This window comes from Cebidichthys violaceus, unplaced genomic scaffold, assembly GCF_023349555.1.
Source record: "Cebidichthys violaceus isolate CVI_PGR_0920_01 unplaced genomic scaffold, fCebVio1.0.p SCAF_6, whole genome shotgun sequence".
Taxonomy (NCBI): domain Eukaryota; kingdom Metazoa; phylum Chordata; class Actinopteri; order Perciformes; family Stichaeidae; genus Cebidichthys; species Cebidichthys violaceus.
The window spans coordinates 16,947,622-16,969,624 of NW_027176816.1; the positions used below are offsets into that span (position 1 = coordinate 16,947,622).

Sequence of the window (22,003 nt, forward strand, 5' to 3'; positions counted from 1 at the left end):
TCTGTTCCTCTGGCTTCCTGTTGATGTCTGTAGCTACGCACGAGCATCGGTAAGAGACGGGGCTAGATTGCTTGAGAAAGACTGAAGAAAGAAAGATTAACTGTACAACACACACACACACACACACACACACACACACACACACACACACACTGTGGTGACACACCCGTAGGTTCAGGGCCTGTGCAACTTCCCCTTTGTGCACAATGAGATATACACAAGCCCTTGCCCTTTTCCTGTATCCAAATAAACAGTCCAAAAATGGGCTATGTTGCGGGAACACTGCTTTATGTGTGTGTGTGTGTGTTACGTAAGCATGACTGTGCCCCCCCCCTTCATTAGGGCTGCTGTTCGGCTCCTGCTTCCTTTGGTCACAATTCACTAACCTGTCGGCCCATAACAGACATGGGAGTTGGACTCGTCGCTGCGTTTCTGTCCCGGCGCTCCTCCAGCTGTGTATTTGGCTTCAGTATGCTTTACATTTTACAGACATGCCCTCAAACATCAGCTGCTCTTGCATTTACCCGGCGTTTAAGTGCGTCTAAGTAGCTTCACAGACAGTGTTTGGGCTCCGTTCACCGTCATGTAGCTCTTAAAAATGTCCTTCTCTGTGTGTGCCCTCCCACAGCCTGGCCTCAACAAGTTGCACTGCTGAGCTTTAAGTGGTGAAATACTATCTTGATCTGCGATTGGGCAGCCTTCCCGGTGGCGGTTGACAAATTGAGATACAATGTAAAAATGTCAGGATTTTTTTTTTGTTTGGGGTAATTACGCGTGATTTTCCTGCACAACAATACAGAGGCAGTTACTGTCTATTGTCTGTTGTAAATTATTTATTTCTTCCCTGTGCACAAGGTTTGGTCTCCTGCCTTGCTTGAGCGACAAAAGTTATGGCTACAGTGCTAAGCTAGATACATATTAGCCAGACTGTTAGATGTTTTCTTAAAAATCTTAAAATGTTAGTTTGACATTTTAAGAAGTATCCATTTAATTCCTTGCCAAATGTTGAATGAGAGGATTGATATCACTCTCCTGTCCGTCAGTTAGGCTAAATATGGAGCGAGGAGACGGTTAGCTTAGCTAAGCACAAAGACTCAATAGCAGGGGGAAAGCATTTGCTCTTCATCATCTGTCAACGCTGACTCTGTCCCTCTGCATTCACATGTGACTGTCTGTCTCTGTGTGTTCCAGGTGACCTCGGCGTGCATCCCGGCCCCTGCCAATGATCTGGTGAGTTTCCTTTTCTTTTCCTCAATAGCATTCGGTTTACATCGACGACTTTTCCCTCTTCGTCTGGCCTCATTACAAGGTATGGCTTCCCAAAAAGCCACCGTATGGTTTCCTCCGTCTGAATTCCTTTTGGGAAGCCGAGCTCTCAACCCGGTTAGAGCTCGGGTTCATTCCTGGAGCACTGGAGGATTCCAGTCTCGAAGAAAGAACAAGAAAATTGTTGATGTTGCTACAGGAAGTAGTAATGTTTATCCATTAGAGAGTCTGTTTGTTTAATTAACTCTCCTTTCCTTCCTCTGATACTCCCCTCCTTTTCGCTCCCTTCTCTCCTCTTTTCTTCCTCTCTCTCACCTCCTTTCGACCTCCTCCTTTCGCCCTACTTCCTTCCCATCCTCCTCTTTCTCTTCTCCCTCGTCCTGTCACCGCTCCTTCCACGCATCCAGCAGCATAGAGGGACCGCTCCGTCCCGACACATCCAGCACCTGGTGAGCACACCTCCCATTCTATCCCTTGTCCTCCCAACCCGCACACTTTTTTTTCCTCTGCACCTTCCCTTTTTCCTCCCCCCAGTGTCATGCTATCCATCTTGAAAATGTCCCGTTTGTGGCGTCATTGAATTTGATTTAGCACATAGACCTGCTCAAAGTGTCAGACACGTTTGTTCTGAGGGTTGCGCTCGAGTAAAAGTCTTGAAAAGTCATTCAAGTCAAAAGCAGATTTGATGGCCATCTGCCTACTGGATGACGAGACGTGTTAGAGCTGATGTCTTAGGCAAGAGGAAATGTTGCATCCTTGGGAGAACACAAATGTGTTCAGTGACTTTCATGACAATCAGCCCATCAGAGTGATGTTTTGTGTCAGAGTGGATGATCTGGCCTGGTGGTGGCCCTGGAAGAAAGGTCAGCGCGTCACCAAAAACATTAGAATTCAATCCTTGGGGATGTGTATACCAATGTCATTGTTTAAATAATAAATGGAATGGAATAATGTTTTGGCATATATTGATATATTTGAAGGCATATTTCTGTGTGGAGAGAGGTATGATAAGCAACAAAGGTCCCAAGGCCGGACTCAAACCTGGGAGGTTTAGGTGATATGGCATGCGCTGTAACCCCTTAGCTACCGTGTATTTTTAGCTTTAAAAGTCAAAATGTATAATAAGACCTTAGCTTGGGTCAGCACTGTTAGCTTGTAGCTGCCGGCTCAGTCGTCGCCATGTCAAGAGAGCGAGTGGAGGCAATCTCTCAATCATAGATATGCTCTGAATTTAGAATGTAGCACCTTTAATACAAAAAAAATATTTCTTTCTGATGACTCTGATAAGAATAAAACTATATGTCTGACATTATAAAAAATCTTTATAGAATATTGTATTTTTTTATCAGTGATTTTGAGAAATATGTTCCATCATTAAAAAATTGTATTAGAGAGAAAACCTTTGAAATACAATTACATAACTCAATTTAAATGCTTTAGTAATTTGCTCCCTCCTTGTTTTTTTTATGTGATTGTAACTGTAGACAAATACTGTAATAAAATAAAAGCATTTGAGCTTGACTGCACCATGTATTTGGGTTATGGGATGGCCTCATGAACCAACCTTTTCTTTTTTTTTTCCACAGGGGTCCACCAAGTCGCTGACCTATACCAAACAGAGAAACACCCTGCCGAGGTAAAGGTCTTCTCATTCACTTGAAAACATGCTATTGAAGTGCCTGTCGCTTTGCTCCAAAGAGCTATTTTTTCTACAGAAAACATTCAACGCAAATCACTCCAATGGGTTTCCACGTCTGCGCCGCTCCCCTTCCCCTTCCGTTTTTTTCTCCTCCCCGTTTCCTCCAGGAGCTTCAGCGTGGACCGCGTGATGGAGAGAGTGATGGAGCGCCACTACGACTTCGACCTGACCTACATCACCGAGAGGATCATCTCCGTGTTCTTCCCCCCGAAGCTGGAGGAGCAGAGGTACCGCCTCAACCTGAAGGAGGTGGCTGCCATGCTCAAGTCCAAACACCAGGACAAGTTTCTGGTGAGGGAGCAGAGATGCGCCGCACAGTAATTACAGGAGTAGTAGTTTGTCTGTGGTGTTTTGTTGTAGCATAGATTCTACCTCCCTCCTTAGAGTTTCATTCAGTTGAGGATGCTTGTTGCACAATAGAGACCATAGGTTTTGACACAGGAAGTACACTTAGCAACCCACAAATTAGCAGTCTGTTTTTCTTTCTGTCACACCCACAATAAACCATCTGAAACGATAACTGGCCACAGTGATAAACATCTTTTCTCCTTCAGCTCCTGAACCTCTCCGAGAGGCGCCACGACATCAACCGGCTGAATACTAAGGTAGAGTTTTCTTCTTGTAGTTCTCGTCACTGAATTCAGTTCACAGCCTTTTGATTTAATCTCCTTCAACCACACGATCTCTCCCCTCCTTCTCAACCACCAGGTCCATGACTTCGGCTGGCCCGACCTCCACGCCCCGCCGCTGGATAAGATCTGCGCCATATGCAAGGCCATGGAGACGTGGCTGACCTCCAACCCCCAGCACGTGGTGGTCCTGCACTGCAAGGTCAGAGTTCAGGGGGCCCGCCTGGGTCTTTCCGTCCGCGCTGTTTCCCAGGCTCGGAAACGGACAGAAGTATCGAAGTGTAGTGATTAGTGAAGTTTCGAAGTATCACAGCAGAATTGTAGTACACAGAATACTTTGAGAATTTTTCATTATGCAACATCGGCATTTTCAATATATGTTTTAAGTTATAACAAACAAACAAAAAGGTCCTGCACTTGAAAGTTTCACAGTGGAAAGTTTGAAGTGTAATACTGACGTCTCATCAGCAAAATGTAATTAAGCTATCAAGAGCAAGAGTTCTCTTTATGCAACAGAATTGTATAACTGCGCTGTTTGCAGTATGGTCTGTAACAATGTGTCATCTTTAGAAGTAAATTGTGTTTTGTGTGTAAAATCCTGATCGGCAAAGAGACTAGCAACTAAATTACTGCCAGAAGTATATAATGGAGTTAAAGTGCAATATTTCCCTTTGAAATGGAGTGGGGTAGAAGTATAAAGTAGCATGAAATACTCAAGTACAAGTACACCCAAATGATACTAAAGTATGCTGAATGTTCTTAGTTGCATTCCCCCTCTGCCAGATAGTTGGAGAGGCTCTTAACACAGAACGGAACAATGTTACAGAAATACACAACTAACCACCTGAATGCTTATTTATGATTACATTCTGCAGCTGCCATCATGGATAAATATAACCATGTGTGACAACATCTCACTTGTACGTTCAATCGATCGTAATCTCTCCATTCACTACTTCTGATGTAAAAGTGCTATAAATTCAGTTGGATATTGCAGTGAAAATATAACTTGACTAAAACCAAAATTGCAGAGTGCACCACGTAATCAATGAGCCAGAAAATGAACCCTACAATCTGCATTACACTGTGTCAACTCGATTTTTAACTCCCATTTTACGTCACCATTAAGGAAAGAAGTGTCAATATGAACTTTTGCCCCGCTACCAGGCGGTGACCAGCTAACACTGAGAGCGACCGAGCTCACACAGCTTGTCTGGTTGTTTTTATTTATGGGTTTTGGTCAGGAGAATTTAAATGCTAAAACCAGACTGCTTCTGCGGTCCGCTGACTTCCCAGAACATTCCAGCTACAGGCGATTCTTTCCCAGCTGCACATCACGCCAGGGACGGGAGTAAACACAAGTTTGTGTCAATGAAGAATCTTCCATTGAGAGGCACACGGAGCAAAACCAGCTTTAATTTGTGCTCCGAGCGGAGGTGCAGCCTCCTTATTGGTATCTGGAGGGCTCGCATTTGGAGCTTGAGGCTGGAATGTCTTCGGAATGTGTCAGGAAGTACGGAGCACCCGGTGTGACAAAAAACAAAAAAAACACCACAGGGAGCTTTTTAATTTGAATTCAAAGCTGCTTGTCCCTGGCGTGTCTCCGTCATTTCTCTCTGTCTAACCCCTGCAGAAATAAAATGTCACATATTACAAGCTGTGGAAATCAGATGTCTTAGCGCAGTGGATGAAACCAGCTCATCGTGACTTCCCTCTCTCTCCCTACAGGGCCACAAAGGTAAAACGGGCGTGATTATTGCAGCCTACATGCACTACAGCAAGATCTCCGCGGGGTGAGTGTGGAGGCATCCAAAAGCCACAATTGAAAATGTTTTGGTTCGTCAGAATATCCACACATGGAACACATTAAAGGTTATTTGAACTGACGCGCTAAAACACACTGGATTTACAGTCAACATTTCACGAGTGTGTTTAAAAACTAGTGCATGTAGTGGCTGATCTCTGATTCAAGTATACGCAGCACAATGATTTCCATTCAGGCTTTCGTTGATAGGGTGTTTGATGAATGAAGCCAAGTGGATTTTGTGCAGGAACAGTGGAAACTGGTTTATCCTGTAGCCAATGCCAGCTGTATCCTCTCCATGTACTCTCTGGCATCTGGAGGGTCTGGTGCAAGTCCCATGATGGAAATTGTTGGCTTAAAGCATGCGTGTGTATGTGTGCGTTTGTTTGTGTGTGCAGGGCGGACCAGGCTCTCAGTACTCTGGCCATGAGGAAGTTCTGTGAAGATAAGGTGTCCTCTTCCCTCCAGCCGTCCCAAAACAGGTGAGGGGAAATTGGCACGGGGGGGCGTTCTTTAAAGGGGGGGTTCCACATCATAAGAGACGTTATTAAATTTAGCATCCTATTTAAGGGAAAGAGAAAACGGCTTTTAGCTTTCAGCTCTTCATACGTACAACTGCAGGATTTGATTCATCTTTAACCTCAGGTTTAGGTCTTTTTCACATCTGACATTCTTCACATGTCACAGTAGGTGTAGATTATACGATGGCCGAATCCATTTAGCTGCTTCAGTTTGAGGGTCCTGGTATTGTGCACGCTGGCTTACTGGGACACTTGAATAGAACAGAGCCCTTGTTAATGTTATTAGTAACACATGGGTTTTTCCTACTAAGAGTCAAAATATCTCCTGTGAAATAGGCACAGAAAACAGTCAAAATAAATGTAAGGAAGCAATGTGATAGTCATTGAGAGTAAAGAAAATGATTAAATAATGATAATAAAATGAAACAAAGTTCAAAGTGCTTTCCCATTTCATTCACTGCAAACAAATACACTAGACAGAATGATACAGAACAATACATTCGCATTGTCACAGATAAAAGAATCGTTTCAACATTTTGGGGAATATACTTATTTGCTTTCTTGTCGAGATTTAGATGAGAAGATCAATACTGCTCTCATGTTTGTATGAAGCTAGAACCAGGAGGTGGTTAGCTTAGCCTAGCTTAGCATATAGACAGGAAGCAGGGGGAAACAGCCAGCCCTGGCTCTAGGTGTCTGAAATTCCAAACACACTCACAGATTTGCCATAACCGCATACTCCAACCCAGTCGGCAGACGTTTTTTTGACATTATACGTTTCAGCAAACCACTGGACACGTTGAATAACAGATGTTTCAGAAGCAAAAAATATGTTTCATATCAGCCTCGTATCACATGCAGAAACACACTTTGCCACGTGGTTAACTTTGTGAAGCGATTGATGAGGTTTAGGCAACAAAACTACTTGGATAAGGTCATGGTTTGTGTTAAAATGATTACGTAACAACGTCGCGTAACTAGCCTAAATAAAAAACAAATGCAGACTAAGCAGACTTTTTTTTTACCTAACATCAAGTAACAACTCAATGTTTACTTTAAAATGAACTCTGGAAACTAACAGCAATCTCCTGGGTGAAAGTCCTGTGTGTGTTTGGATTTTCTCCTTTCTTGTACTTGTTATTTTACCACGTAAGTAACCTTTAACAACGGTCGCTCCATATACTACATCACATGCTTTGCCCAAATGCAAAATTCCACAAAAAATAAATAAAAAAAACAATCCGTGGTTTGCAGAAACGTACAATTACAAAATGTTTTCCTGGCGACTGGGCTGCATGCTCGTGTTGAAGGCAGAAAACTTGTCAAGACAATGACAACTAATTCAAGAACATCCCTGAATACAGTTCAACTGTGACAGACACAAGAAATATGCCCTAAACCGACGAGCAAATCGATTTAGGAAAAGACTCAGAAAGATGTTTTTCCTGTCTTTCTACCTGCCTCGCTCTCTCCTTTGAAGAAACTACTGCTGGCTGGCTATCTGACAACAGCTTCGTCTGCTCCGGGGCTGTTTGCATTTTTTCTACCCTCGTAAAGACACTTCTTCATCTACGTCTCCATCTGTTATTGTTATTCCACATGTTAGTCTCACTCATTTCGTATCGCATCAATCTGTCTCTTTCAGGTACATCTATTACTTCGGGGGCCTTCTGTCCGGGGCGATCAAGATGAACAGCAGCCCTCTCTTCCTCCACCAAGTTCTTATCCCATCACTCCCCAACTTCCAGGGCGAAGGAGGTGTGTTTGTTTAGTCTTTTTAGCCAAATCACCAGTTCTATTTACTATATTATTTCTCAAAATGATGGGACCTAGAGTATTCAATTGTATTTTTACATACAGAATATCAATACAATTGTTTTGTTTGTAGTCCGAGTAGTATTGTCCAATCATGTGGGGCGTTTAGGCTTCGCAAGTGGTTCAGAGCTTGGTCGTGCACTTTTTTGTAAGATGGTGCGGCGAGCGCGGTCACGTGACTGTCACAAACAGTTCACTGATAAAAGAGGGGATTATACAAAGAAGGCCGATTCATATGTAAATGCTTTAGAAACAGGTGTACTTAAAAATCGTAATTTGAGTAAATATTTTGCAGCCAAATCAAATAGTTTACAGGATATTCAACCTTAGTTTCTTTATAATGCATGTAATACTTGACTTCTTTCTTTACAGAGCTTGTACAAAGGCAATGAAGTAGTCTATGAATATGACTTTACAGATAATCCCTCCTCGGCATTGTAGAGGTTGATTTATGGCTTTTTGCCGGTTACACCCATAGACTTCTAAGGGACAGTCTCTGGGTTACACTCATTGTCTTTTTGAGTCCTCACAGTTCTTTTTTTTTTTTTTTTTTTGCCTAAGAGGCGACTTGTTTTTCCTTGCATCTTTAAATGTACATGTGATGTGACGGCGCTCTGACAGGCTTTCCCTGCTGAATCGCAGCAATGCTGCTCTGCTGACTGCAGAGCGCTCATAATTGGTCACATTCACCCTCCACCCACGCAAACCATTCTAGTCTTGTTTATCTTTAATCTGCGGATCGAGTCCAGAGGGAGGGTGGGTGGCACACAGCACATTCCTCTATCTTCATGTCGATAAAGATTGCTCAGTCTGAATTTCTCTCCTCCTCCTCCTAGGTTACTACCCCTTCTTGAAGATCTACCAGTCCATGCAGCTGGTCTACACTTCAGGCATATAGTGAGTCTCTCTTGCCGTCACATGGCCAACTGATAGCACAGATCAGGGCGCACTTGTTGGCTCTGGGGTGTTTTTGGCTCATGAGCTGAGGTTTCAACACCGTCATGGAGTGATTAAAGAGATAGGAGTGAAGGAATTACACAAAGGGCATCTTTCTTCTTCGATCCAGCTTTGAACTCATATCTTGTAACTTGATTGTTTACGTCAAGGCCTTTCCAAGCTGATACACGTGAATATAGCCACTGTCAAGTGAAAACATGATGAAAGTGTCTGTGACACACAAACAAACAAATCAGTTGGTCACACACTATATCTGCTTGCGTTTCTTATATATTTTAGTTATTTAACGGGCTTGTTTGTGTCGACAGTGACCTTCAGGGCACCGGAGGCCGGCGGCTGTGTGTGACCATCGAACCGGCGCTGCTGCTGAAGGGTGACATCATGGTGAGTTCTCATGGGAAGGAAATGACAAACAGAGGAACCCATGGTGTGGGTGGGGTCGCAATAATAACTTATTAGCTTTTTAATCTTCAACGGAGAGGAGAAATATTTAAATAAATAGTACATACACTGACTTCTTTAAACGTTTACCATATCCCATCTCTAAATTATACATGTTGGTCTGGAAAAAGGTTTTCTCGCTTTGTTAACAAAGAGTCCCAATTTGTCTGTCATTTCGGAAAGTGTAGGTGCCGCTCCGTTTGGAGCACAAAGCCTTAGATTTACTGCCCTCGTTATCCCACATGCATTTTGAGCTGCGTCTCTTCCCCCCCGCTCTGCCGCCCTCTGCAGGTCAAATGCTACCACAGGCGAGCCCAGAGCGCTGACAGAGACACCGTGTTCAGGTTGCAGTTTCACACCTGCACCATCCACGGATCCCAGCTCTGGTTTGGCAAAGGGGAGTTGGACGAAGCTTGTACTGGTACGTTTATTTAGGTGGTATAGAGCATGTTTTAATCCTCTACCTGTATACATTTGGTACTACAGTATTTGATTAACTTTTCCTCTTTTGGGAAGCAGGTATCCTGTGTAGCATAGGATGTGTACAATGACAACAATTTGATCAGGATCCCCTTAAAGCATCTATAATAGTCTCTAATGTTGTATCACACGGCTACTTAAACATGAAACGGGTCACACATAGTTATGAACCCACAGAGAATTATCACCCAACTCTGCAGCTTCCCACTGCTCTACTCTGCAGTGGGAACATGAATAGGCCCGTGTCCCAGCAGCTATCTTGACATGTCATTGCAGAGTAAGCACAGGTGTGAATAGTAACATTTATTATGGCCCTGTCACATGTGGGTGGGCCATGGGCCCTGGTATTGTGCATGCTGTCTCACTGGAATGACTGTGACACACTAAATTTGATAATTTGATCAATTACACCTGTGTTTACCCAGCTATGACATGCCAAAATGGCAGCTAATAGCCAGTCATTTTTCAAGGGAATTTGTGTGGACCAAAAACAGAGCTAAAGGGAGAATTAATATTGGAGTGGACACAAACAAGACCAACGTCTGCTAATGTGGCTCCATATTTGCTGGATGTGTAAATGGGGATTCATGTATGGCTGGGAGAGAATTTAACATAATAATTTATCGTATCGTGATGAAAACATATATCGAGATTCACAATTGCGTCATCTAAATTGATAATAACTAGCACATGCTAGCTCAAATTTTGGAGAAAAGCTCCACTTTTAATCTATACTGCTTGACCCATCAGCCTATTAGTTTGTGTGCTCATTTATATTGGTATGGTCAAGGACCTCTTGTGGTTGCTACTCATGTCGGTAGGAGGAGAGCTAGTTGGTTGTTCGTAGCAGATGGGCTGCAGTGTGTTTGGCTAACAGGGCTAACAATTAAAACGGCTAACAGAGTTTACAGCTAACAGAGCTAACAGCTAACGGGACTAAGCACACAGCAGAAAAATACGTCTGGTACTCTTGCAATCTAGACAGGGGGCCATTGGAGTTTGTATTCATGCAAACATTACAGCAGTGGTGGTTGCAGACACACCTGGCAGAGATCTTAGTGCACTTATCTAGTTGCTTATGAGTTCATCTTTTGATTCATAAAATTAAGTTTGTGTTAAATCTTAAAATCAAAAGTTATGCAGTCTCACTTCAGGTGTAAAATTAAGTATTTTGCCCACTAAATGCCATCCAGATTTTTTTTTTCTTCCTTTGATACTCATTCAGGCACAATTTGTAAATTGTTGTAGGATAATCCTCACATACAACTAACTGACATAGTCATTGAAAATAACCATTGTGGGAATGTGTTTTTCTGCCTAGAATGGCCTCATGTTACTGTGGTTGAATAAATCCCTTAATAGTAGTATCTTAAGCTCCATCCTGGACATAATAACAGCTCCCTGGAGGTGAGTATATATCCAGAATGAGTTGTACTGTGTGCAGGGAGGGAGTGTCTCTAACTACCCCTCAGAGAGAGCAAAGGAGGCTTAGTGAGCACCGGTCTGTTGCTGAAGTCTGTAATGAATATGCTCATTACCTCATTTCCTCCTTGGTTTCACTTTCTCTGAAATGAAAAATGTCTGGTGTGTGTGTGTGTGTGTGTGTGTGTGTGTGTGTGTGTGTGTGTGTGTGTGTGTGTGTGTGTGGTCTTCAATCCATAACACTATTCGTTTTCAAATGTACATAAACGCACCATTGTGTGTTCACGCAACTTTTTGCATATTTGATGTATTGGAGCAGAGGCCATGTTTGATCCCTTTCTAAAGCATTAGCATGCTTTCATAAATCTGTGACTGATGTAGAGAAACTTTATTTTTATGTTAGGATATAGTGATATTTGCCATGTTCTTTGAGAGTTTTAACATATTTTTCCCTCTATGTTTTGTTTCTCCTTCCCTTCTCCCCAGATGAGCGTTTTCCATCTGATGCCACAGTTGAGTTTGTCTTCTCCTCTGGACCTGAGAAAATGAAAGGTGGGTTCTCTCTACTTCAAATCCTCCTTCATACCTGTTCTACTTTGAAAGTTTAGTTCATATTTGTCAAATGGGTGAAAGATACGTTGAATTAAATGCTCAACTGCACTAATGCTAATAGCCAAAGTAATGTAAATTGGATGTGTCTTTCCCCAGGCCGCGAGTACCAGAAGAACGACCCGGCTGTCACAGTCGACTACAACACAGCTGATCCTGTGGTCCGCTGGGATTCCTATGAGAACTTTAACCAGCGGTACCAGGACAGCCTGGAGGGTAACACACTGTTCTCTTCAGATCCAATCTCAGCATGATTTTATGTAATTACTAAAGAGGGATGAGTACAAAAAGTTGGCAGACGTTAGTAAAGACAGACTTCAATTAGATTTCAGGCTCATAAATGTCATTATGCCAATGACTACTGTCAATTTGAGAGCTGAGCGTCGTCATCTTTTGTCTCTTACAGTAGATATTGCCCACACCAAAGGTCCCGTAGATGGCAGTCTCTACGCTCAGATAAAGAAGCGCCGAGGTCCCGGCTCTGGTTCCCTCACCTCAACCAATGGCAGCAGCCCAGCGGCGGGCCCTGTGGAAGTCAGGCCAGATCATGTTACCGCTCACGGTTCTGACTCCGCCCTCTCAGCCCACTCCGTCCATTTGAACCAATCATCCGTCCATCCAGAACGTCAGGAGGATCCCATCCACCTGCTGCCCCCGACCAGGCACGAGAGAGAGGAGCTGGAGCGTCTTCTCGGAGGCATAGAGGGAAACCGGGATGGAGAGCGAGAGACGGCCATCTTAGATGACGGCGATTCTTTGCCCTCCGACAGAAGTGGGACGCTGAGGCTCAGTCGGTCCTGCTCCTGCCGGAATGGGTACCGGTCCCAGCGTTGCGCCGAGCCTGGCTGCGACCGCACCCTCCTCATGCCCAATGGTTACTGCCTCGACCGGGCCCCCGGCACCAATGGGCACCACGGGGCGACCCCTTCTGCCAGCCCCAACCCAGCTCCTCCGTCACACATGGATCTGTGCCAGCACTACAGCCCCCACTCCCACCAGAACCTTCCGCCTCCAGATCTGGTGTGGGACCGCCAGAGTGGCCCTCCGCACTTCCTGCACCGCTCTTGCTCGGAGGCTCCCTCATCTCGACTTATGTGCCCCTACCCATCGCCAGACCCTCACTCTCACAACCACCCGCTTCACCACCCCCTGTCTGCCCCGGGTCGCCTCTGCTGTCGAGAGGACGAGTACGGCCCCTATCACCACCCTCCTCCACCTCACAGCCACCACCATCCCCACCCGCACCACCCCAAACCCTCCACCAGCCCTACCTACCACGATATAATGCTAATGGATGGCCCGCCCCCCCCTGGCTGCCCTTGCAGAGACTGCAGCATCAGGAGAGATGACTCGGCGGCCTATCACAGCCTGAGGCTGGACCAAGGTGACGGCTTCCACTGGGACAGAGAGGCGGAGCTTCAGCAGAGGGAGGTGGGGCTTAGGAGAGCCAGGGAGGCTGAGTTACCCAGAGGGTCAGAGCTCCACTGGGAGAGGGATCCTGGGCTGAGACGAGGCAGAGAGATGTCCCTCCACTGGGAGAGAGACAGGGAGGCGGAGCTGCAGTGGGAGCGGGACAGAGAGGCGGAGTATTGGCACAGGAGGGCCACCGTGGCCTCCTACGGCCCACAGGGCCACGATCTTCCGGCCTTCACGTTTGACCCCTTGCCATCGGGTCACCCGGCTTATCCAGAGGCGTCGAGGTCCCATGCTCATTCCCACCTGGACCTGAAGTACAGCAGCAGCAGCAGCGGTTACCAAACACCCCGCCAGGTGTGCCCCTGCTCACCCTACCAGCCCTCACCGTCTGAAAGCAGGGGCTACGCCTCGGGCTACCAGTCTGAGTCCACATCCCCGCTGCCCCCGGCTTCCTCCATGACGGGGCCCTGTAGCCATAGTAACGGGCCGGCAGACCACAACCACAACCACAACCATCACCATCCAGACTCACAGCAGTCATACAGCTCTGACTCACACACTGGTGAGTCACACTGAATCAGAGACACTGAAAAATGTGTTTTCCCTGAACAACATGTTTGAATTATCCATAACCAACAACAGCATGCACTGAATCAGTAATGCTTAACCAGACAGATGCCTTACACATTACTCACAAATTGTGTCTTCTCGCCATCTTTTCTTGATTTTACATTTGCCCCACATAATCTCATAATATCTCCACTGAGCTTCCTTTATTTTGTTTATGTTCTCCATTGGTCCCTTTCTTTTCAGATGGCCTCCGGAGCTCCGGGGAAAGTGTGGGCTGGAGGGATCACATTACCCACGGTTCCTTTAAGAGGATCCACAGAGACGGCCACGCCGCATGCTCCACGCCATCCGACATGTCTGGACCGCCCACCCCTGTCCACACCAGCAGCCCTCTACGCACACAGGAAAGGTATTCCACGCTTTCTCATACTGAGGAGGGACGGTGGCGTCAGTCAGGGTGCTCCTCACCACCGGGGTGGAGAGAAACATGAATGAATGTGTCTGGATAATGGCATCTGATCCATGGGCCATTATACCTGGTATTAAAGGGTAACTTTGGTATTTTTTTTACCTGGACTCTTTGTTCTTTTTATGTTTAAGTGACTAATTGGGGACATTCATTTTTTGAATTGCGGGAGAACGCTGCAGTTGGCAGCCGCTAAACTGGCTGCAATGTAATCATATCAGGCAACTCCTTACGTCAAGGTACCTCCAATAAAAGTGCTACATTTTTCGGCTGACAGGCTCAGATTGTTATTATAACATTATGGAAAGAACCCTACAGAGAAATAAAGAAACCTTTCTCTTGACCTTTCGCTTGATCCGACCTGTTTGTTTGTTGCACCGAGTGATTACGTTGCAGCCCGTTTAGCGGCTGCTGTCTGCAACATTCTCACTCAATACTGGACCAAAACATGGGCTTTAACAAATACAGAAGGGCTCCTTTAATAATCAAACTTGTTACCTTGATTTGGACCACATATGGGAAGAATGTGATCGGATTTACACCCGGCAGAGATCTAATCACAGTGCGAGCCAGACCGCCTCCAGATGTGATCTGGCTGATCTGATCACATGGCATTCTTCATTTACACATCAGTCATCATCCGTGTTCCTTATCCTTAGATAGGATATCCAGATACAGCTCGCATGTTACAGCATGGTGAAAATTGAGCATTGATGACAATAAAGATTTATTTATTCTTACATATAGAAATATTTCACTGGATCACGAGCAGATCTGTGACAGTAATTCTCATGTCTGTCCCTTTTAAGCCCCAGTCCAGGAGGGAGGGAGTATGAGATCCGGACCACAGACATCATAGGCAGTGACTGTGAGACTTCCGGGCCCCAGGACGGACACTATCGCGCCGATCTCATCGCCCGGGAATCCCCGGAAAGCCAAAGAAGCAGCACGGAGCCGCCGTCGGCCAGAGACACGCAACCACACACAACCACACCTGCGCAAACGAAGCCCCACAACCACTGCACTGCACCAACAGACCCGTCCACGACCGCGCCCCAACAGCAGCACTGTTGCCCAAATACACCGCCAGCTTCGGCGATGCAGAACCCGTCTCCTTTAGATTCTGCAGCGCCGACCACATCAAACCAGGGGCTCTGCCGGGCTCCCTCGTCCCCGATCCGTGCTTCGTCGGCACCAGACGCACACTCCCAGTCTGGTCCTCTCGCTCTCCAGACCCCCCATCCCTCCGAGGCTGCCGCTCTGCCTTCCATTGTGGCTCAGGCGGTGCCCCAGCCTCAGAGCCAGACCCAAACCCAGGTCCCCGGATCTTCTCCCACCAGGGAGCCACACCCAGAAGCCACAAAACCTGCGATAACCCCCACCCACACCGCCATGTCTGCTCCCGCATCTCCCGCCCCAGCTTCATCTTTATCCGCCCAGCCGGCCTCCAGCAGTATGGAGGGCTCCCCGGTCTCTGATGCCCCAGTTCCTGGCTTTGCCACTTTGGGTAGGCGGCTAATGTTGGGTGGGCCTGACCCCCACCACCCCAGCCACATCCAGCAGCACGGACCCCCGCACCACCACTACCCAGGCACGGAGCACAGCGCTGCCGGGCACACATCCGCTCCGGACACCAACAAGAGGCCCTGCTACTCCGCTCACGCGCCTCAGCTCTACCCGTCCTCCTACTCCAATTACTCCACCATCTCCATCCCCCTTCCTCACCCCCAGCCGCCGCTGCCAGAGAAGCGCCACCCGCCCGTTCAGTCGTGTTCACCCAACGACGGGGCGGCAACTCTGAGGCCGGCCGCGGGCCACGCGCCTCCCTCCTCCACCGCCGCCGCCCAGCATCAGCTCCATGTCACGTTCTCTCCCACCGTGGGGGAAATTGCACCCCCCGCAGTCAAAACTGACGGAGTGACTTCTGTGGAGAGTGAGAATGTGAACAGGGTCAGTGTGAAGTTTGTCCAGGACAGTTCAAGGTTCTGGTACAAGCCTGGAATCTCCAGAGAGCAAGGTAAGCCATTCTTTTTTTGTGTCTTTTTTCAAATTTGAACAAATTTCACTAAATTTCCTGACGTCTTTGTTTGTGTTTCGCTGCAGCAATCGCTGCTCTGAAGGAGAGAGAACCGGGAACCTTCCTGATCAGGGACAGCAACTCGTTCCAGGGGGCCTACGGTCTGGCCCTGAAGGTGGCTACCCCTCCCCCCAATGCCAGCAACCACAGCAGCAAGGGTAAAGACGACTCCTCCAACTGTTTTATGCAGCATTTGACTTACTCAGCAGTTGTTTTGTCCTTAGTAGACAATGACACTTGCAGCTTGTTCACAGTGAATCTCTGCTGTTACAGTGAGCGACCCTCTGGAACAGCTGGTCAGACACTTCCTGATAGAAACCGGGCCTCGAGGAGTCAAGATTAAAGGGTGCCAGAATGAGCCCTACTTCGGTAGGTTTTCCTGCTCTGGCTTTAGGATGATCTCACATCTGTGTTTCAAGGACAATATTTTTCAGGATTTTTCACCTTCAGGAAAGATCGTTATTTTTATTTGTACATCTTGTTACTTCTAGGGAATTTAAAATATTTTTTTTACTGCTATCTGTTATCCACAGGGAGTCTCTCTGCATTAGTCTACCAGCACTCCATCACACCCATCTCTTTGCCCTGCGCCCTTAGGATCACAGAGAAAGGTTGGTACTCCAGAGGCTGCAACAAGATCATATTTTTGATAAATCTTTTTGATAAAAATGTTCTCCATTCATCATTTTGTCTATAAATACATACATTTTTGCTTAAAAAAACAATGAATAGATTGTCAATATAGTGGTTGATTAATTTTTTGTTGATCTACAAATTGTTTGAGATTAATCAAATTTGAACAGATCGATCCTTTAAACCTCACATTGATAAGCTCTACGTGTTTTTGACGTATTTTACAGGAAATGTTCTTTTATCCGATGTAACTGTTCTTATTCTATTTACCTCAGATCTGATAGGAGAGGTGCCGGAGGTTCAACCGGTGAACAACATCAGCACGGCTGCTGACCTGCTGAAACAAGGAGCAGGTGAGTTCTCCGTCCGGCCTCCTCTTCCTGAAACACCTTTGGAGGCGTGGTCATCATGCTCACCTCTCTCTCCTCTCGGCCCCCCCCCCCCAGCCTGCAACGTCCTCTACCTGAACTCGGTGGAAACGGAGTCCCTAACCGGCCCCCAGGCCATCGCCAAGGCGACAGACGCTTCCTTGGGTCGTAGCCCCCGTCCCGCTGCCACTGTGGTCCAGTTCAAGGTGACGTCGCAGGGCATCACGCTGACCGACAGCCAGCGCAGGTAAGGCGGTGCTAATAAACAACGGACAACACTGTAGCGACAACGCGCTGTGCTGTCATTACACTTCAGTGATGTCTCTCCTGTCTCGCTACATCTGTGTCTTTCTTCTTCTTCTAGGGTTTTCTTCAGGAGACATTACCCAGTGAGCAGCGTAACCTTCAGCAGCATCGACCCTAAGGACAGGAGGTAGGCAATGAAAATACAATATATATACACAGTATATATATACTGTGTATATATATATATATAGGATCTCCTTTGATTCCTGTAGCTGCAGCCATAACTAACCTCAAATCAGCAGGAATCAAAGACTCGTCACCGCAGTTAGTTGCACCCGTGATCGCTCTGCTGCTGCGAGCCCTCGCATGGACCTTACGTCTGTCTTCGTTAGTAAGCATGACGGCCGAGGCTGAGGCTGCATCGGCCTGTTTGGCAGCTCTGCCTGTGTTTGTGTGTGTGTGTGTGTGTGTGTGTGTGTGTCTGAGTCTGGTTTCTCTCTCTCTCTCTCTCTTGGCCTTAGGTGGACTAACTCAGACAACACCGCCGTTAAGTAAGTGCTCTGTTTGTGTTTGATGACGGAGAGAAAGGAGGAGTGTATGCATGTGTTTTTAAAAAATAAAAAAGGTGGGGGGGGGGGGGGGGAGTGTAGATTAACCCCCCGTGGCTGAGAAGTGACATTAGAGCCTCTGCATGGCATCAGATTGCGTGTGAGCCTTGGCAAAAATGAATTCCAGCAAACATGATTTAACACTGACAATCAAGTTTCATGTGACCCCATATTACATAATACTAATAATTTCATGGAAGTCAACCCTACGGAAGCCCCGAGAGGCAAGTGAGAAAAAGAAAAAGACAGGAGATCCATTTTCTAACTCTGATCTAAACTGTTCTCTCTCCGGTGTTCATGACTTAAGAACAAGTGGAGAAAAAGGTGTTCCAGAATAATCTTTCCTTAGTTCCTTAAAAAAAAAAAGTAAAACCAGAGGGGAGAACGGTTTCGCCTGGTGAAACAAAATGGATAAATAAAAGGGGTTTTTTTTCTTCCTTTTTTTCATCTGTGAAAGTATTTTTTTTTAAGTGTTCTAAAAGCATTCAAGTTTTTCTTCCAGCGGAGATTTATTTCTCCATGCACTCTGAACATGAGGTACATATTATCTGTTAGCAAGTTATGTGATCAAGTTACGAATGCATCAAGAGACAGAATGATTCATTTAAATGAAATGACTCCAATCAACAATTATCTGTTATCGTATATCGTATATCGTGGCAAACAAAGGAAAAGATCTAAATGTTTTTTTTTTTTAAATGAAAGGGAAGGAGAAAATCTACTTAAAGTGAGAAGTATAATTATGGGTTTGTGTTGCTCGCCAGCCTCCTGTGGCTGAAATGAGTATTACAACGACAAACACTTGAATAAAATGATCTTGACAACAAATACAATTTCCATCGGTTTTCACAGATGAAAAAACAACAACTTATTTTTTCACCTGTTCTTAAAGGGACAGTGTGTAGGATTTAACTAACGTGAGACGCTGACTGTAAAAAACCCGCGGTAACGCCGTTCAGAGGCCATCCATACCATAATAACACTACTTTGGGAGCAGCAGAAGTCAGACTGCAGCTGGCGATACCACGGTTTTATGCGGCTCACGTTACCGCAGTTTCACTAGCGAGCCGGAGAACTACGGTGGCCTTCAGGTAACGTAAAAACTCCAAAGTAGCACTAGAACCAGTGTTTTGTTTGAAATGCTACACACTGGCCCTTTAAGTCAATAAAACCCCAGGAGAGAAAACTATTTAGATCAGACCTAGAAAATGGATCACCGTTTTTTTTTATCTATAGACTTACCAGAGCTTCCTCTCACACTCGGTAACTTGTATCCTCACACCCTTCTTCCTTCGACCCCCTCCCCTCTCAGGGTGTTCGGTTTCGTGGCCAAGAAGCCGGGCAGCTTGGCGGAGAACGTCTGCCACCTGTTTGCCGAGTTGGACCCCGAACAGCCGGCCTCCGCCATCGTCAACTTCATCAACAAGGTCATGTTGTCACAGCGCCGATAGAGGGAGACGGAGAGGAGAGCCAGCTCAGAGCAGACTAACGGAGGCAGGACCGACTGCTTATGTTGTGCACAAGTGGCCGAGTGCCAGCGCCTGTTCGGGCCGTGACGCTAACACAGTCTTTGCCAATCAGTTGGCGTAAAGACCATTTTGAAGGCTGAAAATCTTCAGTTCAGTTTTCCACTCTCTGCTCCTGAAATATCCACCTTTTCCTGAAAGGTTGGTTGACGTTATAACACTCCATTTAATTTGTTTCTAATATGTACAGTGTTACAACCCCTCCAAGGACAGGGAGGCTTCAGAAGAATCCACTGAAGCTTTCCAAGAACAAAAAAAACAACCATCTACCAGGGGCCTGCGTCATGAAGAAGAAATGAGAGGGTTATCCTGCTGTCTTTGGGCACATCTCTGGGTTTACTGGTGGCATGAAGCTGGCTCACTTTTCAGAGCCAACATGGTCCTGATCTGGACAAAAACTAGGAAACAAAGTGACGTGTGATGGCCTGATAATTATGTCAAGCGATAAGAAGAAACATTGTGTCAAAGCGGGACTTTTAGCGCCACAATAACAGACTTATAGAGACATATAATTCATAACTCATTGGACAAAACCCCACCAAAATTTGACAATAGTATGTCAATGTTTACTCTATTTATTTTCCATACTCGTGCTCGACTGACAAACGGGCCTATTTAACAATCCTCACTCTAGTGATAGCAGTGTCCTTACTTTGAATCAGTAGCCCAGCAGCCTTGTGGGTATTAAAAGCCCCCAAAACACATTTTCTAAATCAGCTTCCTACTGTGAGCAATGGGATCGTAACGGGAACATAAAAGTTCAAAAGGAAGTTCACGTGACGGATGTTAGTATTTCTGTTTTTCTCACTTATTCGTTGGAGAGGAAAAAAGAATATTTAATGTCACTTGTGAATTAAAGCCTCGCTGTGCGTTCCAATACCCCTACTACTGAACTATTTAGTATGTCCCAATACAAAGTATGTCAAATGCAGTGTACGTAAAAAATACCAGGATGTTCTACTACATCCGGTCGCATTTTTTAATACGCAAGCCAGCGGGCTTTTCTGGCTGTTCTGACCCACAATCCTTTACGTTGCAGAGCAAGAGGGGCAACGTTCAAGGTGCCAATGTTATGAGGAAGCCGTTTGACGCAATTTAGTGCATACTGCTTCCAACAGTACGTACTAAAAGCAAAAAAGTACGCGATTTGGAACACGGCTCAAGTGTCCAGAGACTCACTCGTGCTTCTGCTTATGTAACAGCTTCATGACACCGGTTATCCAGAGTGGCAGACTAAGTTGAACTCACTGCGTGGCACAGACGCCCTGGTTAAACACAGCTTTTATCATCTGGGTCCGACTGACGCTCAGTGTACTGATGACAGAAGAGGTGCCAAACAGCAGCTCTAAGGACGCACACATGCAGACTGTGGAGCAGCTACAAAGAAGGCCTTTCCCTGCACTGCTAGAGGGCCCACAGAGCCCACAGAGCCCTGTAACACTTCCACACGATAATCTGTTTTCTTCGTTTGAATATACGGTGGCCAAAGCCCTGACGATGTAATTTAGTTCCTATATGTAGAGATGTTCAGGTATATCAGACGTATGTACAGCGCATTTACAGCCACTCTTGCCTTTCGACAGCACCTTTTAAAAGTCGTAACGCGTTTAATCACAATCGACAATCATGTTTTATTTTTCCAACTCACGTACACTTAATAATCGGAGCGAGCGAGAGACGAAAGTCTCTGATGAAAGCAAACATGAATGTGAGGTTTTTAACTTTTAACGAGTGTGTGTGTGTGTGTGTGTGTGAGGGAGTGGCGTGCGTGTTGAGGGTATTTTCGGAAGGTAATGTCGGCTAAGGGAATCAGTAACGTCCATTTTTAAAGAGAAAGGTATGTGAAACTTGGAAAGAGCTAGATGGGGAAAGGATGTTTGTGTGTTTGGAGCACACCTTTGCCGTGAAATGTTTGGTGTCCACAGATTATAAAATATATTCACACAAGTTAACAGAGAGGACCGGTAAATACACAAGTTAACAAAGAGAGGACCGGTAAACACAAGCAAGGCGCTGGCCTAAAGACAGACGTACTTAACCAAAGACAAAGCACTCTTGTATTAATAAGCTTTTTATCCAGCTATATTTTTGTACTTATTGCATTTATTTAGTGTGTTGCCTTGTTTGGTATAAATAAATAAAAAAACAAACTAGAAAAACACTTTGTATTACAGCGATAATATATTGTCTGTTGTCTTGTCGATCTGTATTATGTAGTAATATATTTTCACATGCAGCTATAGGACAACGTATGAGACATAAAAAAGGAAACATTTGTATGTTTGAAAAGGACATTATGCTATTTTGTATGCAAAAAAAAAAAAAAAGAATTAAACTGAAATGATGTGGTACCTGAAGTGCTTTTGGGTCAGTGGTTATTTTGGGTTATTGGTGCGGCTATTGATTATTAATTTACACAGGTTAAATATTCGCTTTAAGACGAGGCTTCT

General features: G+C 45.6%; 1 protein-coding gene across 7 annotated transcripts in view; it reads left to right on the forward strand.

Moving 5' to 3' along the window:
• tns2a (tensin 2a) overlaps nt 1-21,910 on the forward strand; it is a 52,833-nt gene extending 30,923 nt beyond the window's left edge. For 2 of the 7 annotated variants that reach the window (XM_068732657.1, XM_068732664.1), the window contains exons 4-28: nt 1,192-1,230; nt 1,674-1,715; nt 2,853-2,902; nt 3,073-3,256; nt 3,520-3,570; nt 3,674-3,796; nt 5,323-5,387; nt 5,797-5,880; nt 7,565-7,677; nt 8,571-8,631; nt 9,000-9,075; nt 9,424-9,553; nt 11,521-11,586; nt 11,743-11,859; nt 12,050-13,621; nt 13,873-14,038; nt 14,905-16,112; nt 16,199-16,330; nt 16,446-16,541; nt 16,706-16,783; nt 17,081-17,158; nt 17,252-17,420; nt 17,538-17,606; nt 17,941-17,970; nt 19,340-21,910. In XM_068732657.1, coding sequence (XP_068588758.1) covers nt 1,192-1,230; nt 1,674-1,715; nt 2,853-2,902; nt 3,073-3,256; nt 3,520-3,570; nt 3,674-3,796; nt 5,323-5,387; nt 5,797-5,880; nt 7,565-7,677; nt 8,571-8,631; nt 9,000-9,075; nt 9,424-9,553; nt 11,521-11,586; nt 11,743-11,859; nt 12,050-13,621; nt 13,873-14,038; nt 14,905-16,112; nt 16,199-16,330; nt 16,446-16,541; nt 16,706-16,783; nt 17,081-17,158; nt 17,252-17,420; nt 17,538-17,606; nt 17,941-17,970; nt 19,340-19,478 — 4,938 coding nt within the window. In that variant the 3' untranslated portion in view covers nt 19,479-21,910. The remainder of the gene's footprint in view (nt 1-1,191; nt 1,231-1,673; nt 1,716-2,852; nt 2,903-3,072; nt 3,257-3,519; nt 3,571-3,673; nt 3,797-5,322; nt 5,388-5,796; nt 5,881-7,564; nt 7,678-8,570; nt 8,632-8,999; nt 9,076-9,423; nt 9,554-11,520; nt 11,587-11,742; nt 11,860-12,049; nt 13,622-13,872; nt 14,039-14,904; nt 16,113-16,198; nt 16,331-16,445; nt 16,542-16,705; nt 16,784-17,080; nt 17,159-17,251; nt 17,421-17,537; nt 17,607-17,940; nt 17,971-19,339) is intronic. The other 5 variants (XM_068732659.1, XM_068732658.1, XM_068732660.1 and 2 more) reach the window with 5 other exon arrangements.
• The last annotated feature ends 93 nt before the right edge of the window (nt 21,911-22,003 follow it).